This window comes from Fringilla coelebs (genome assembly GCF_963513975.1).
Source record: "Fringilla coelebs genome assembly, chromosome: 7".
Classification (NCBI taxonomy): Eukaryota; Metazoa; Chordata; class Aves; order Passeriformes; family Fringillidae; genus Fringilla; species Fringilla coelebs.
In genome coordinates this window covers 36,678,801-36,696,828 of record NC_140035.1, presented here as the reverse complement: position 1 = coordinate 36,696,828, position 18,028 = coordinate 36,678,801, and the positions used below count along the sequence as shown (strand labels likewise).

At 46.3% G+C, this 18,028-nt stretch overlaps 1 protein-coding gene across 1 annotated transcript in view; it reads right to left on the bottom strand.

The window, feature by feature from the left end:
- Nucleotides 1–9,613: 9,613 nt before the first annotated feature.
- The window catches only part of DRC11 (dynein regulatory complex subunit 11), a gene marked incomplete at both ends in the record, with an annotated part of 91,215 nt that continues 82,800 nt past the window's right edge, over nucleotides 9,614–18,028 (bottom strand). Inside the window, 5 exons of the mRNA XM_084209068.1 lie at nucleotides 9,614–9,739; nucleotides 11,130–11,357; nucleotides 13,460–13,535; nucleotides 14,271–14,458; nucleotides 16,977–17,063. Coding sequence (XP_084065194.1) covers nucleotides 9,614–9,739; nucleotides 11,130–11,357; nucleotides 13,460–13,535; nucleotides 14,271–14,458; nucleotides 16,977–17,063 — 705 coding nt within the window. The remainder of the gene's footprint in view (nucleotides 9,740–11,129; nucleotides 11,358–13,459; nucleotides 13,536–14,270; nucleotides 14,459–16,976; nucleotides 17,064–18,028) is intronic.

Genomic DNA, 18,028 nt, shown 5'->3' with positions numbered 1-18,028 from the left:
AGAATTTCTTGGTGGATTTTTTCCTCGTTTCACCCCATTCTCTTTCCCCTCTGGTTTCCTTTTTTTGCTCCCCAGAATCCCACAGACAGTGCTGGGCCTGGCAATGTGGGAATGTCTGTCCTGTGAGGGCAGCAGGTGATTTGGGTTTCCCATTTTCTCATCATCCACTGGTCCTTTCCATGAAATGGAATGGTGGCTCAGGGCAGGACCTTGCTTTAGGGTTCTGGCTGGGTCAGAAAACACCCTGTGAGGCTTGGGCAGATTTTGGGACTGTGTGTGCCCACACCAGTGACCCTCCAACCACCCTGAGGGAGAGGATAAAAGCTTTGGAGCCAGGATTCCTTGGTTTTTGTTGGTTTCTGGTGGCTGAAGCAGACTGGAAATCCTTTCCAACCACAGCCATGCAGAAGGTGAGTTCCAGGATAAGGTGAGCTCCTTGAGTGGTTTTTTCTGTGTTTCTGAACCTGGCTGTCTTCTCCAGGCTCTCCTTGCTCCATTCCTTGTTCTGTGGTGCTGTGGGTGCCTTCCCCCCTCCCTGTGATTCAATCCTGGTGCCTTTTCCCAGCTGGGAAAACTGATTTAGGGTCAATCCTGAAGCAAGGGAGCTGGAAAAGGCTGTTAGGAAATGCTGGTTTCTGTCACTGTCACATTTTCTGAAAAAATCCCTTTGCCCAGGATTTCTTCTCCTGGGAAGCTGAGAAGCCTCAGAGCAAAAGGAAAACAATATAATCTCATTTGCTTCTCCTGTGTTTTGCTGCTTTGGAATGTGGTTGGAGATTGTTTATCCAACAGGTGATTATTTGGTTGGTTTCATGTGAATTGTTTTGACTTAATGACCAATCACCATCAGCTGTGTCAGACTCTGGAGAGTCAGGGGTTTTTCATTATTATCTTGTTAAACCTTCTGTCTGTATCCTTTCTCTGCTCTTTAGTATGGTTTAGTGTAGCATTCTTTAATATAAAATAGATCATAAAATAATAACTCAGCCTTCTGAGAACATGGAGTCAGATCCATCATTCCTCCCTGCCACGGGGGTCTCAGAAAATCCCACACCCTCCTGGGAGGGGAACAGATTTATTTTGGGCTTCTCTCCCCCTTTGCTTCAGTGGTGTCATTAATGATGATTTTCTTGCTAATTGGAGCAACTTGAGGCATCAAACCTGTCAGGAGAGGAGACTCCAACCTCAGGAATCTGTGTGGGTTTGTTTGGGGATGCTCAGAGGAGGCCAGGGATGGGTAAGTCATTTTCCAGAGGACTGGGGGAAGCTGGAAAGGATTAGGGGTTGGCATTTCCCTCCTTTTAGCTTTAAGGCTGTTGGGCAGGTGGGTGCAGAGCCTGGCAGCGCCCTGCCCCAGGGTGGCACCTGCTTGGGGGGGGTTAGGGGCTTTCCCTGCTGTGCCAAGAAAAGGGATTCCAGCCCAGGGCTGAGACAGCCCCACAGGCACTGTCCAAACCCTAAAAGAGCCCCAAACGATTTGGTTTTATGCAGCTTGTTATCTTTGGTGTAGGGTGTTTTTTTTTTTTTTAATTTGAAATCCCAGCACGAAATAATCCTCTTTTTCTGGTCAGAATAGAAATGGCTTGATGCCACGAGGCAAAAAAAAAAAAATTAAAAAAAAATAAAAGGCAGCTCTACCCAGTGCTGTGCTGATTTGCAAGGCTAGTGAGAGACTACAGAAGGTGTTTTCAAATAGACTCTGATATTTTCAGTGCTTGAAGAGGGCCCGACTACACGACACCTTTTTTGAAGCCCTGATTTACAATGGCCCCAGGCTGAGTGCATTATAATTTGCTGCCAGAAGTTCCAAAGTCGCAGTACTTTCAATAATGAGGAGAGAAACCCTAATACCACAAGACTTTTCCCTTTCTTTCTTTCTTTTTTTTTTTTTTAGGGGGGCATTGTGTTTAATGAAAAGCTAAAAATGTGCTAATTTGTAAGTCCTGTTGTGGTAGTGGCATCGGAGGCTTTTGAAATGCGTTACTGACTTGGGGAGTATTAAGGAAAAATGACATTTTGCTACTAGCAGAAAAGTCAATTATAATGTTTCCACACTTTAGAAAATTGCTGATGCAGGATGGGAGTTAATAGAACAGTCAGCTTCACTTTGTGTTACCGGATTTGGGGGGTTTTGCTGAGAAACTTCAGCTTGTTTTTTAATTCTGACGGCAGCTTCAACCCCGGGCTGCCGCAGGTGCTGCGAGCCTGGTGCTGGGCTCAGGCAGGGTGGGATGTGTTCCCGGGGTTCTTCCCACCTGCAGCTGCCAGCCTGGCGTGCTGCAGGCTGCACAGGAGCAGGGAAATCGGCATCAATGGGGATTTAGTGTTTTGCAGCCCCTTTGATCCATCCCCGGTGGAGCAGGAGCTCTGTGAGCCTGCAGGAGAGCCCTGAGCACTCATTTCAAACATTTACAGCCAGGAACAGGGGGAAGGAGCTGTCCTTCCCCACTGTGCTCTGTGCAGCCTTTCCCCCTCATCTCTTGGGGAAGAAAACAGCAGAAAACTTTTTGTGAGTCCTGCGGGAAGGAGGGTGGGAGCTCTGTTAAAACAGAGTTTTAGCGCTGCTGGTGCAACCCTGTTGTGGTGTTGTGAGGGTCCCCCAGAACAGGTGAGAGATGAGAATTTGGCTCCAAGTTCTCAGGAGGTTGATATATTATATTGTATTGTATTATATATTATACTATACTATACTAGATTATATACTATACTATATTAGATGATATATTATACTATACTATATTAGATGATATACTATACTATACTAGATGATATACTATACTATATTAGATTATATATTATACTATACTATATTAGATTATATATTATACTATACTATATTAAAATAAATGACATACTAAAACTATACTAAAGAAAGAGAAAGGAATGAATAATGGAAACCCATGACTGACCAGAGAGTCTGACATAGCTGGACTGGGATTGGCCATGAATTAAAAACAATTCACATGGAACCAATCAAAGATGCACCTGTTGGTAAGTACCTTCTAGCCTACATTCCAAGTAATCAGATAATTATTGTTTACATTTCTTTTCTGAGGCTTCTCAGGAGGAAAATCTCGTTGAAGGGATTTTTCAGAAAACATTATAGGAACAAAACCCCGGGGCTGGAGCTGTCAGGCAGGCAGGGGCAATCCCAATAATCCCAATAATTTGGAGGGTGGGGGAGTGAGCATGAAGACTTTTCTAAAAGTCGTGTCACACGTAGTTCTCCTGGGTTTGTGGGAAGCAATTAAGGCAATTAATTTATTGGTAAATTATCTGATGATGAAGTACAAAATAACTGCAATGAAATGCTGACATTCACATTAATACCAAATTAGTTACTGTATTATGACTGTTCTTACAATGAATGCCCAGTAATTTCATAGTAATGGGACATTTAAATAATTTAGCTGATCATTCTCTAGATCACTTCCATATATAAATGAGCATGACAGCTTCTTCTCTCAACTTTGCTGCTGCTGCTGGATTGCTGCCACCTCCTCACCAGCAGGCAGAGCAGCCTGGTCCCCTCCTTGCTGTCCCCCAGAGATCCACTTCTGGGGTATCTTCTGAGGTTTCTCGTGGCAGGAAGGAATGAATCTGACTCCATGTTCTTGGCAGGATATGATATTATATTAATTTCATATAAAAATTATTTTAATTTTATTATATTTTATTTTTTTCTTTATTTTATTTATTATATTATGTTGCTATACTAAACTATACTAAAGAAAGAGAAAGGATACATCAGGAGGCTTAACAACAAGGAATAATAAAAACTGGTGACTGACTCCTCAGAGCCTGACACAGCTGGCTGTGATTGGTCATTAATTAAAATCAATTCACATGGAACCAATCAAACATTCACCTGTTGGATAAACAACCTCCAGGCCACATTCCAAAGCAGCAAAACAGGGAGAAGCAATCAGATAATTCTTGTTTTCATTTCTCTCTGAGGCTTCTCAGCTTCCCAGGAGCAGAAATCCTGGCGAAGGGGTTTTTCACAAAATATGACAGTGACAGAGGAGAGCAAGGGCTTGGCAGCCCCACAGGCAGAGCTTTTCTGCTTTATGGGGTGGTTTGGGTTGAAGGGAGCCAGAATCTCATCCAGTCCCACCCTGTGCCACAGGCAGGGACACCTTCCAGTGTCCCACCTTGCTCCCAGCCCTGTCCAGCCTGGCCTGGGACACTTCCCCATCCCTTTGTCACCTCCTGCACCCCTGGAACTGTTTGTTAAACCATCTGTTTGTTAAACCATCCTCTCAGAGAGAAAGAAATGCCAGCAGCCACCAGGGCAAGCTGTGCCTAAAGGAGAAATTCCCTTTTTATTTCTTGGTTTTATTTGGGGTGTTTTTTTTTTTTTTTTTTTGTTTGTTTGTTTGTTTGTTTAGTTTTTCTTTGGTTTTGTTTGTTTTTTCCCCCACAAACTGGTGACTCTCTGGCCAAACCTGCAGCTCTGTGGCAGCTCAGCACCCTCCCTGCACCGTGCCCTGGAGATGGATGCTGCCAGTCAGCTGCTTTCCCTCTGCTGTTGAGATTGCAGCCAGGCTGCTGAAATATGAGTTAATGGGCTTGCTTACATCCTCCTGAAATGTGCTCCTTCCATCACCCCGGCCCTGCTGTCAGCCCTGGTGTGCAGAGGAGGGCTCTGCTGTCGGCAAGATTGAGGGCAGAATTACCCAAATTAGTTTCCTTGCGCACGAGAGCAGAGATGAGGGGTTTTTAAACACCAACCCTGTCAGCTCTTCAGAGCTTTTCTGCCCAAGGATGAAGTTAGAAGTGCTTTATTTGATAAATCTGGGGTGTGCTGCTAAGTTTGGGGCACCCACAGCCTGCTCCAAAGAATAAGGGGTGACAAGCTGCTGTTTGCAGCTGCAATGGATTGAAGCCAGAGGCTGGCAGCCCCTAGTGTGGGTTATCCCACACTCTGTCCCTCTTGTGGATATCCCAGCAGCTGGAGGAAGGGCTGGTGTCCCTCAGGAGTGTCCTGAGGGGTTGCACAGGGGAGATGGAACAAGAATTCCCTCTGTTATTGCTTGGATCTCCTTGGTGGGGCTGGAGGTACAGCCTGGAGGTTGGAAGGGTGAAATTATGGGGAGCCCTCTACCAGGCTGTATAACAGAGCTAGGAAGGACCACAGGAATCCCAAACTGGGGTGGCTCTGTCCTGTGTGCTGGGATAGCCTACAGGGAGACAATTCCCTCTATTAACCAGACCCATCCAGTTCCCTCCGCTGTGCACAGTGACACAACTGCCTGAATCCTTTTCTGTGCAGTTGGTCACACCCAGGAATCCTCCCAGGCCTTTTTTCTCAGGCATTCCTGTTCCCAGGAGTGCCTTTTTCCATTTGGTTCCCTCTTAGGGGCTCCACACCATCCCTTTCCCAGCAGTCCTGCCCAGCTTGCACCTCCCAGGCTGTTGGTGCAGGCACAGAGAGGTTCCTCAGCTCCCTGGGGATGGTGGGCTGGCTATTTCCAGCTCCCTGTTGCCAAGTCCACACAGGAATTCTGTGATCACAGGGAAAACCAGGTGTTTGTGGCCCTTACTTAGAGAAGATCTTGCTGAATGTGATCCTGACATGAAGGTGGTGCTGCTTCCATCGGTGTCCTGTAGGATGTCCCAAAGCTTTAGAGTGTCCTTATAAATCCTTTGCCCTCAAAGCTGCTGATTTGTGAGTAAACAAGGTGAATTAAACAACAAACACAGCACTGTTTGTGCAAACAAGCTGATTAGGCATTATTTTCTATGGCTAAATAGATGAAAACCAGATTTTGGTGGCCATCCACCCAAATTACCAGCTGGCTGCTTGGCTTTTTTCTGCTGACACCCACATAGGTGAATTTGTCTGTGCTAAGGCCTCAAAAGGTGCCAGTGCTGTTCCTCCTGCAGCTGTGTAAATATTCAGCTTGTGGTGGATTGCACCAAGTGCCTCCTAATCCATGCCAATTAAAAAGCAGTCTTTAGAGCTGTAATGGTTTTATTGAGGACTGTAATGCTTTAGACCCACAGATATAGAAAGCAGTTAGTTTTATAAAGCATATAGGATATTAAAGTAATGAAAGACATTAAAGTGACATCAATTTTTAAGGAGAGTTACTTGCTGAAATAAATGAGTATGGCCTAAAAGTTGATGGCATGTTACAGGCCTGAGTAATGAACCCTTCTGCCCCCTAAAATCTCTTAGAATAAATAATGCTTGAGCAAGTCAGTGGTCATTAACTCTTTATCCTCTGAGAGCTACATGTTACAGCTCATCTGATTTTTTTTTTTTTTCCTTTTTTTAACTTTTAAAAATTCATTCAGAGAGGAGGAATTCTCTTCCCTAGAATACCTGTAACATTAATCTGCCACGCCTGCACAGAGAAATAGAGTTGTGACTGGTATGGCCAAGTGAAAAATCCTTGAGGAAGTTACTTCTTGCCTTTCCCTTTTCCTTTCCCTTTCCCTTTTCTTTTCTTTCCTCTCCTTCTTTTTCCTTTTCCTCCTTCCTGTGCTGCACTCCACGCTCTCCCCAGCGGGGTCTTGGCATACCAGGCCTGGAGAACCAAAAAAGCATTTCATAAAATTAAAAAAAAAAAAAAAATACAAAACAGGGCAAGTCAGACTACTTAAACATTTTACTACTATAACAGAGCATTCCTTAAAAAACCCAAACCTCTTAAAATCCAGGCTGGCTGGTGGAGAAGCCAAAATGAAACCCTCAGATCTCTGGAGAACATTATTATCCCAAGAAGTGCAGCAATTGATTGAGCTGAGTCTCATTAACAGCAATACTTAGCTGGGCCATTTGTGTTGCTATAGTTATGGAAATGTTAAATTCCACCATCAACCCCATTTCCAGAGAATATAGCTCTTGTCAGAGCTCCCTCTGCTCCAGACTTGGCAACAGACAAATCATCCCCTTCTCGTGCCTCTGCAAATCGATGCAGACAGCTTTGATTTCCATGAGGGAGCTCAGGAAGCAAAACAAACCCCCGACATTAAGAACCTGTTTATTGCTTTCAGATGCCTGCTCACAGGCCTGTGACTTGTAAATGATTCTGCTGGAGCTGCTCTGCAGCCTTGCCCAGCTCCTGGCTGTGCTGTCAGGGAGGCAGCTCTAGGCTGTGTCAGCGGGATGGCAAGTGAAGGAGAAGGGGAGCCTTTGAAGGCAGCCCTGGCTGGGAATTGCTCATTCCTTGCTCCTTCTTCCCTACAAGAACCTCACTCAACAAAGGTCTGCCTAAGCCAGAGATTCAGATTGTGCCAGGCATTGATAAAATGCCTTCCTTCCTGATCATGGGCTGCTTTTTAATGTCACATCTCTGCCCAGGTCATCTCCAACCTCCTTATCAATGTGCCATCCTGCAAAGTCCATCTTTGCACCCCAAATCCTGCTCCCAGCCGGAGCCTGCTAAGGCATCCCTGAAGAATTTGCCTTCTCCAGCTGCCCAGGGTGTGCCACAGGAAGAGAAGCTGGGAGAAGAGGCATAGGAAGGGAACAGGGAAGGAAAGCTCAACATGGTTCCTCCCCTGACCCTAGATAGTCCTTCTTGGTGCCACCTTTTCGAGGTGGGGTCAAACATCCAGCTGCCTGCTGGGCACTGCAGTTCTGCTTTAATTCTCTGAATTAGCTGAGCTCCTCTCCTTCACAAACCCTGACAAAAACCTCCTCCAGCCCTTGGGTGCCCACATCCAGGCAGGGCGTGGGTGCTGGTGGGCAGGAACCCCAGGCCAAGCTATTCCTGGTTTTGGGAGAACCCCAGAGCTGGGATGTGCTGCTGTTTCTGGCCCTTCCCATCAGAGGGGTGAGGTGGGCATTGTGAGTTTGGGCTCCCTGGCAGCAGCTGAGGGAAGCCAGGAGAGCCCAGTGATACCTCTGGCCCTGGATGGGATTCCATGAGGCCACAGAGATTTTGTCTCCTGGGTGTAACACCCCCCAGACCTTCTGTGGGAGGTGCAGAGGGTGGGAAAACCTTGCCAGGAGCTTTCTGGGAGCTCAGTGGGGTGGAAAGAGCTGTTTGATCATCTCCCTGCCAGCTCTGGGCCACTGGCAGGAGAAGCCAAGAGACCTGGGATGTCTTTTTGTTCTCTTCCCAATTCTTTGTGCAAATATTTCAGTGCACAACAGTAACCTTTTGTCTCTTTAACTGGTGTAGCTGTTCCATGAGATGAATGAAGGCAGCTCCTCAGACACAGCTAAAATTAAAGTCCATTTATCACCAGCAGCTGAACTGGGGATGGAAGTTACTGGCAGCAGTGACTGATCGGTGTTAAAATATTTGGGTTTTGGAGGAATGATGTCCACAGGCTTTGGAATGGGTTTTCTCAGGTACTTCTGTGGCTGCCACATCCCTGGCAGTGCTCGAGGCCAGGCTGGATGGGGTTTGGAGCAATCTGGTCCAGTGGAAGGTGTCCCTGCCCATGGAATGGGGTGGAACACGGTGAGATTTAAGGTCCCTTCCCAGCCAGACCACTCCATGGTTTTGGTCCAGTTGCTACCAGGCAGAACTGGTGTGGTGAGCTGGCTTTGCCTCTCCAGAAACCCTTTCTATGTAAGGATTTGTATCAACCACCCTGGTGCACTAATTCATAATTTCAGAAAATGTGGCTGTGTCATTGGGGCAGAAATTTGAGTAAATGGAAGGCAGAAATCACATTGTCACCAAAGTTTGCATTATTTATATTCATTTTGGAACGCTGGCAGAATATGAATGTCAGACTGGGAGATTCATGCTTTCAGGGAAGACAAACCCAAGATCCATCACAGGGCTAATCTCCACTTGGAACACAGTGTTTTAGCTGCCCCACTTCCACAGGGGGCACAGCAAAGCCAGGGGAAAGGTCCAGAAATGGCAGTGATTGGAAGCTTGGGAAGAAGGGCTTCTGTGTGAGGAGAGATGGGGATTACTGGAGTTAATTAATGCACAGAGCTATTCTGACAATCCTCCTCCCCTGTGCCGTATCACAGGTGCTGCAGCAAGGCTCCCTGACATTTAAGGGAAACAAAATTCCACCAGATAAAAGGAAATACTTTCTTAAGGGCTGTAATTAATGCAAGTTGATGATTGCCATGGGATGCTGAGGACAGGATCATCTGAGCTGTGTTCCACATGAAGGGCTGTACAAAGCAGGCCCATTTTATAGTGACTGGAATAGTATTTTCAAGTTAAACTCACTCTAAATACTTGCTCTCATGTTTCAGGGTACAAATGGATTACTGCTTGGAGCTGGGAATGATGGAGTATTTTTTTTTCCTCTTTGCTGTAACACTGAACCATTAGCCTTTCCCTGAGGAGAGATATGGGTTTAGTGAGCAAGCATGAGGAAAAAAAAAAGAGATTATTTGCCAAATATCACAAATTCTGCCTGTGTTGAGTGAGCCAAATGGCTCTAAATGGAAATTGGGAAGTACTCAGCAGGGCTGGGAGGAATATGCACTGTCATGAGGTCAGCAGTGGGAGAAGCCTTGGAGAGCACTGTGAGAATCAGCATCCTGTTTGTGGTGGGAGGTGCTGGGGGGCTCAAGAAGCAGGACAACGAGGAAACCTTCCAGCCAGGAAAGGTTCCTGGCTGAAATTAGCTTATAGGAATTGTTCCCAATAATTCCTAGAAGCAGTAGGAATTATCAGGGCTATGGCATGGAGAAAGGTCTTGTGGGGTCTGCTGGAGCAGCGCAGAGCTCTTCCCTCGTGGGGAGTCCCTGGGGCACAGCAGGGCTCTCTGCCCAGTGCCCAAGGACTTTGTAGCACTTGTCAGGCTGGAAGGTGATCCATGGGTATTTGAGGCACGTGTGGAACCACAGAATCCCAGACTGGTTTGGGCTGGGAGGGACCTTAAAGCCCATCCCACCCCACCCCCTGCCATGGGAAGGGACACCTTCCACCATCCTAGGGTGCTCCAAGCCTCATCCAGCCTGGCCTTGGACACTGCCAGGCAGCAGCCACAGCTTTTCTGGGCACCCTGTGCCAGTGAAAAAAATATACTTCAACTGCTCTCAGGATTTGATAGCCCTGAGGGATGGAGCTTGAGGCAGAAACTCATTTGTTTTAAAGCCTGGAAGGAAAATTTAAAATAAATTAGTTTTGAAATGATTTAAGAGAAGGGCTTAGATCTTGGGCATTGAATGGCCAGGTGTTTTGCCTTCTCAAGGTGATGTATCCAGGCTTGCTGAACACCTCTGTTCTGGGAGGAAAAGGGCAAATGCATTGAATTGATGCCCCTGTGTGTTTTATCCATGCACGTGGAGGCCACTCTGTTCAACGTGAGCAGCTGCAGGTTCACCAAAGCACTCTGCCAGCTGTGCTGCCAAAATAAGGCCTGGTTTGGCACATCCCAGCTTGGGGGAGATGGGTTTTGGTGCTGTTGAGCCCTAAATCATCATTCAAATAGTGAGGTGCCAACCCACCAGCCCAGTGAGCAGGTCCTACACCAGGTGTGGCTGGACATGGCAGGGAATGTGTCCCAGATTGCAGGGCAAGATGTATTCTATCACCATCTGTGTGGCACTTGTCTTCTGTCAAGTGGGCAGTTTGCCTTATCTCTTCCACAATCACTCCTCCCTCGGGGAGACACCTGCTGATAACAGGCTATGGAATGTCACTGTATGGCTGATAAGAACTACAGCATCCCATTGGGAGATGTGAGCCCAGAGGGAGAAGCCAAGCATTCCTGCCTGGATAGAATCTGGAGATTCTGGAACACCAGCATGGCTTCCCACTGGATTTCCCAGAGGAACAGCAGTTGCCTATTCCACTGGATCTTCAGAGGCAGAATACACCCTTGTCTACAGGATCCCTGCTCCAACAGAACCACACCTGACACTGCAGGAGGGCTGCAGCCACAATTCCAATGGGACTGCCCCCAACACCCTGACCCACAGGGTGTCAGGCTGTGTTCTGACTCTGGCAGTGTTGTTTTAGTGTACTGCATTGTTTATTTTATCCTTTTATTTTTTCTTCCCTAGTAAAGAACTGTTATTCCCTGCTCCCATATTTTTTTGCCTGAGAACCCCCTAATTTAAAATCCATAACAATTCAGAGGGAGGGGGTTTATATTTTCCATTTCAGGGGAGGCTCCTGCCTTCCTTAGCAGAATCCTGGCTTTCCAAACCGAGACAAATGACAAAAGACGGGAAACAGAGAATTCACCTGGAACGCTTCTTCCTCCTCTTTGTACACTGGGTCATGTCTGGCCAGAGAAGTGACAAACTCAGCCGTCCTCAGTGGCTTCCTGGCCATCTGCAGCAGCCTCAGCTCCGTCAGCACGTTCTGCACCACGTCCACAACGTGGCCCTGGGTGAAGCCATCTGACACCTGGGCCAGGCAGTTGAGGTTCAGGTGCTTGGTGAGGGTCCCACCGTGCTGCAGGATGTAGTGCTTCCACACAGCTGAGCATCAGGACATGCAAAACAGACAGTGCAAAGACAGACATTCAAGGAAAACAGGGGAAAGATATTTTATTATCATTTATTTTGATACTGGAACATGACAATAAGGACTATCGATCAGGAAAGCCAAAATTCAATTTTTTTTGGGTGTGCTCTTTTTCCTCTTCAGATTTACAGCACAGGGGCCTTTAGGCACATGTGCTTTTAAACCCTTACTGAGAATTTTTGGTTTGTGCCAGTGCCTTTCACTATCCAATTTATGGTCTAGTTATTAAAAGCCAGGCAGGAAACAATTAATTTAAAGAAGGAAATCCCTATTTCCAGCTCAAATATAATAATATTTTATTATTCTTTATTTTGATAGTGGAACATGACAATAAGGACTATCGATCAGGAAAGCCAAAATGAAATTTTTTTTGGTGTGTGCTCTCATTTCCCTTCAGATTTGCAGCATTTGTGCTTTTAAACCCTTACTGAGAATTTCTGGCCACCAGTCAGTACTTCTCAGCAAGTCATTAAGGGCACACAGAGCGGGGTGGGTATGTGTGTGAGAATGGAAAGAACCACGTGTGTGTGTGCACCCAGAACCTGCCCAGTGCTCCCATTGGGATGGGCAGAGTTAGGCACCTTTACCACCAGCCTGTTTTTATTTCTCTGACCCTCATCACAGCTTATTCCTGCTGAGCTGAGGGCTGCTGGGGGGGGCTCCATGTCCCAAGGGCTTCCAGCCATCAGGCACATGTTTAAAGGTGCATTTTTTTTTGTGATTGGGGTTTTGCTGGTTACTTGAAAGGTGAACTTGGTTGTAGCTTTTAGCTGTGAACTTCTGTGACCTGATTGATTTCTTTGGGGTTGTGAAGTGGCTGAGATTTTGCTTCCAAAGAATAGGAATAATACCAGTTTTTTGCTTTGTTTTATGTTAAGTAGGGCTCTATTTCAGAGAAATTTAGGAGAACTTTGATGTGGCCTCCTCAGGCTTTGCTTTAAAGCATTACATAGAAATATTTGGAAAAGATTAGGAGGATTATGGATAAGAGGTTAAAAAGTTTCTTGAATGAGACATTTTGAGTCTGCTGTGCCTGAATGCTCAGATGTAGCATGAAGATGTTGGGTGGAGGTTGGTGCTGCTGGAAAAGCTGCCTTGTTCTCCCCTGGACATCAATTCCATGGACTGGAGCCCATAACTATTGACAGCTCTGCACTGCATTTCTCACTCCAGCAATTTGTGGTCTCCCACTTGACTCGTGCTCGTGCTCAATAAATATTGGCTGAATCACTAATTCATAAAAGAGGAATTGATGCACACAGGCAGATATTGTGTGCTGCAGCTCCTGGTGCAGGTGTGTAACACAAGGCACTGCCTTGCTGGGTGATTAATGGCAAGAAATCAGTATGGGATTGTGAATCTTCCAGTTTAATGATTTCCATTGTATATTTACTGCTCCCACTGAGCACAGATTGGAATCCTCTGCTCTGTAACCAGAGGGAGGGCTGCAGCACACAGGTAGCTGTGCACTGTGTGTTACAAGGATTTGTTATGTCATTATTTTTCTGTCAAAACAAGTTTCTTTCCTTCTCAAGGGGGGTGTCAGGCACTGAAAACTGACAGGATTGGGAGCTGAAGATCCTATTTCCCTAGAACTTCAGGGAAGGCTGGGGCTGAAGAACGAGCCAGGCGCTGTCTGAAATGGGGCAACATCAAAGAATTAAAGCTACACATTTATTCTGCTTTAAAATGCCACGAGTTAACTTTTTTGGGCATTCTGAAGTGTGCAATTGAAATCCCTTGAGCTGGCCTTTTTTTTTGGACTCCAAGTTAGTGGTGAGAGTCCCAGAGTGTGACAGTTCAACCCCCAGAAGTGAGCACAGCTAAATCCAGCTGCTGTCACCTCCCTTCTCTAGGCTCTGCTCGGGTCTCCTTATCTCTCAGCAATTCCTCAGAGCTGTCACCTGACATGAAACACACGTTCCCTTGCTTGGTGACCATTTCTCATCCTCAGCAGGAAAATGATGGAACCTGGCAGAGGTTTGCAATATGCTAGGCAGCCCAGCTCTGTGCTTGCCTCACCCAAATGGGCATCACCTGGGTACCTGGGCTGCCCCTGAGGGATGCAGGACGAAACTGGACTGCTCAATGCGTTTGTCAGAGTCTTGTAACAAGGTGAGACTGGACAGAGCAGAATGCTTGTGTGGCAAGGTCCCTGAGCCAAAGGGGTTTTCTTTTATTGCTGTTTATTGCAGATTTCAGGGTGTTTAAAACCTCAAAACATTGGAGGTTTGTTTCATTAGAAAAGAACCCTGTTTTCCTTACAAGCTTTGAGTCTCAGTACATGGAATATTCAATGGTTTTGTCAGAATTTGGGAGGGCCTGCCTGTCACTGTGAACATTGGACAGACCAGACACGCAAAAATCATGGATGCCTGTGTAATTTCTCTCGTGATCTGTGAGCACAAAAAGTGGAATTTGTGAGGGAGAAAATTTAGTCCTCCTGACATGTTTTGGAGAGACTGAGAAGTTGTGTTGGTTAGAGTACGGAGACTGGAAATTGAGAACTGCAAACTGGAACCAGAAATCCAGAAGCAGTATGTTAACAAAAATATAAAAATTATAATAGAAAATGTGTGCTGAAGTGGGATCCTGTGCTGAAATGGGGGGGGGGGAACCAGTTCAGCTTGGTGCATTCTGAACTTGTGGAAAAATGTGAATTGGTGGTGAAGAGTATTTTAAATTCTTCTCTCAGCTTCCACTGTTATTATTTGGCTTTTGGAGTAGCCTGTATTGATTGACCCTGCATTTCCAGGACTTGAGACACACCAGGGGCATGACTTGAGCTGAAGGGCAGTTCTGAGGATGAGCAGGGATTTGAAACAGCAGGATTAACCCCGAGGGTGACTGAAATACTTGCCAAATCTTGTCAGGTAGTCGGGCTTTGAGATGACAATGATTTTCTGGTAGGCTTTGCAGAAAGGTCCCAGATTGGCATCAAAGGGCCTCCTGGAGGTGCCCACGAGCAGAATCCTGTCCTTGGGTTTCAGAACCCTCAGGAACTGGGGCAGGAGCCTGGCCAGGCGCTTGAAGTTCCCCTGCAGCTCGTGGAAACAGGAGAAGGAAAGAGTTGTTAAGGATGCTGACAGCTCAGAGTTAATGAGCTGGAGCTCTACCTGCTGCCTGCAACAGGATTTGGGGTTTTTTTTAGGGCTCTGGTTGTATTTGGTAAGAGCTGGTGAGATATCAACACAAGTAGGGAGATTCTGCCTCCTCAAATTCAGGTAAACACTTGATTTCTGCTTCCATTTTTTTGGGTTTGTGCCAGTGCCTTTCACTACTGAATTTATGGTCTGGTTATTCAAAGGCAGGCAGGAAACAATTCATTTAAAGAAGGAAATCCTTATTTCCAGCTCAAGGAGAAATATTGCAGGGAGCTGCACACCTGATGAACCTCGACAGGTAGAAAATTGTAACCTAGTTTGGAATCCTCCCAGCTCTTGGAGGTTATGATTTTCTGACTTCTAAGTATGAAAAATACACTCCCTATTTTTTGCTGTGCTTTCTAACTTTGCTGAAGCTCTGAGAACAAAGGTTCTGGGAGCTCAGGGTTCATTTCTTTGCAATAATTTACTACTTGACTTTGTAACACATATTTAACTGCTCCTTACAGAACAGATGAGGATTGAGCAGAACCTTTTATTGGAGAACCTTTTATACCAAATAGAAATATTATTTATATTTGATAATGTTCAAGTGAGTATTGGCTGGAGAAGCCTGACCAGATTGTTGTGGTGTCATTACTGTTAATCAATAAGGCTTCCCACAAGTTTTGGGGTAGAGTAGCACTTTTTTTTTTTTTTTCCCCTAAAGAAGCTTGTCTTAACACATCTGGTGGATCATTCCTTTTCTTCTCATGGTCATGCTTTGCATTTCTGATACTTGCTTTGGCTTCTGGAGGCTGAGCTTAGCTCATCTTTTAGGATGGGGCTGGTCTAGTGGAATATTTCCCTGCCCTGCAGGAGGTGGAACAAGGTGACCTGTAAGGCCCCTTTCAACCCAACCATTCCATGATTCTCCAAAATTCCAGCACTCCCAAGGGATCTCTGCCTGTCCTTCCAGGTTCATGCTCTCTCCTCTAAGTGTTGGGTGTGCAGTGAACAATTTGGGATGTGTGGGATTCCAAGCCTGGAGCCAACAGGCTCCCACCAAGGGCATGGCTACAAGGGCCAGAGGGGACATCCTGCACTCTGAAGTCGGCAGGACAAGAAAATTTTCCACACAGATGGCAAAGCAAGCGAGGTGATTTTGGGCCCCTAATCTTAATTTAAATCCCCATCTGCATTTTCTGTCAGGGTTTGAGCCCAAGAGAAAGGTTCTCCCTCACTGTGGGGACTACTCTGATGCCTTTTGAGGCTGGCCTAGAACAGAGGCCAGGCAGAGCTAAAGAATAAAGCAGGGATTTATTCTAAGGCCTCCATGGATCCACCTTGGGCAGCACAAGAGCCCAGCCAGGGCTGCACCCAGGATGGACCAAAATAGACACAAAAATGGACGACTGGTCAGGGGTCTCTCCCTGGGATCAGCTCTGCTCCATTTGCACCTTGCAGTTCATTGTCCCATCCCAGCTTCAGCCCCTGCAGTCCCACCCTGCTTGTTTTTCTCTCTTCAGCCCACAGTGTTTGTGCTCTTGGCCTGAGATTTGGATCATTTGTCCTTGGTCCCCAGCTGGAGCAGGAACTGTTTTGTCTCCCTGCTCTGTGCACAGAGCTCACCATCCCCTCATATGAAGCTCAGACCCACACACTAAAGCAGCACAGAATGTGAAAATAGAAAAGCTCAAACCTGAGGCATCACCTCTAAGGATCACTGCACACCCATCACCTCCCCCAGCCCTGGCAGAAGGAACAGCCCCAGCCAAGGTGGGGTTGCCTTCTGCTGCCTTTCCAAAATACATTCTTGTGACCCCCCCCCACAGACACTCTAAGGAAAAAAGGTTTAATTTTTCACACAAAGCTCTAAAAGCAAAATATTTTGCAGGCAACAGGAACTGGGGTGGTGTTGTTGCTGTGAATATGGGGCAGTATTTTCATTTTCTTTCCAGTGGGAAAGCCACATAGCAGAGGAAGGAATGGACAAGGTGGCATTAGGACTCCTGGGAGCCCAAAGAAAATAATCTGTAATTGTAACTGTTTAACACAGGCTCCTTGTTTTTGCAGGGGAAATCTATCCTTGTTACTTTATTGTTCACTTTGGCTCCATCCGATTTCTCAAATTAATAGAGCTGAACAATTTAAGCTCATCTCAACTTTTAGCTTCTTGCCTCAAATTTGAAATTCTCCATTATTCCCTTTTACTTTCCAGTGCACTGATGAGCAGTGACTGGACTATTTTTAAATAAAGCAAGGATAGCTGGAAGAGAGAAATGTGACCTCTTGGGGGCTCTTAAGAAGTCACAAGACTCTCTTAAAAGCTAAAAAAAAAAAAAAAAAAAAAAAAAAAGTTAGTGAGACATGCTATTATCAAGCAAGCTTTGGCAGGTCTGGTCATAGTGGTATGTGCTTTGTGTGGGCTGTAGTGCAACAGGAGAAATTATCTGCACTGAAATAAAGAAGAATTCACCTCTTCTCCTGCCCTCGTTCCCCCTTTGGAATAGAGTCTCTCTGCGTCTCCGATCCACACGACTGAAGGCTGCAATTCCTTGCCCACCTAGGAGAAAATGGGGGAGAAAAGGCAAAGAGTTGATTAAAACAGCTGCAATTTCATACCTGGGAGCCTGTCACTAGGCTTTTGTATCCAGATTGCAGCAGCAGCTCAATTAGCCTGGCTCATTTTGTGTCCCTGGGAATGTTCTGCAGTCATGGATAGCGCTGCTTGGCAAATCCAACTCTTTCTAGTTAGCAATGGAGCATCCAGAGCCCACCCCAGACTGGATCATTTTGTCTGCTGTGCTCATCTTTAATTTCTCAGCACGAATTCAGTTGTGCTCCTGTAAGAGGAAGCCTGGATTTGGTGTTCAGTGGAAAATCGAGGTCCAAGGGCAGCTTTAGGCTGAGGCTGGGATCCCACCCCGCTCTTCTGGATGGGGAGGCAGGCAAGGTGTGGCTGTTGCATGAGAGGGAGGGCACTCACCAGTAAGCAAAGCAGTTTGTCAATCTTCTGGTTGAAACCTCAGCATGTAATTTGCAGTGAGCCCAAGAATTAAATTTGGCATTGTCCAAAACTGGGTTTTCCTGCTCCAAAGTCGGAGCCACGATACCCCTGGTTCACAGCAGGATGGCAGCAATGCTACAGGCTTTTTCCACATCCTGCACTCTTCCTCATTGCTATAGAAACGCCAGAGGTTGAGCCATTCCAGAGGTTTAGACACTCTGCTGCCAAATTTTAATCACTTTCCAGTGGCTCTCAGAGTTTGCTCAGCAACAAAAAGTGACGGCTCGAGGAGTCAGCGGTAACAAGAGAGAGAGAGAGAGAGAGAGAGAGAGAGAGACAGGCACAGCTTCCTTCTATCCTGCCTTTTTCTTTTTTTATTTTTTTCCTTTAATTCCCCCTAGTTGAAGCTGCTGCTTCCAGGAAGGCAGCTTACAAAACCCACGGGCTGTGTACATCACAGGCTCCTGGCTGATTGGCAGCCAGGCAGGAGGAATTGAGTCGTGAGCAGCGCTGCAGCTGAT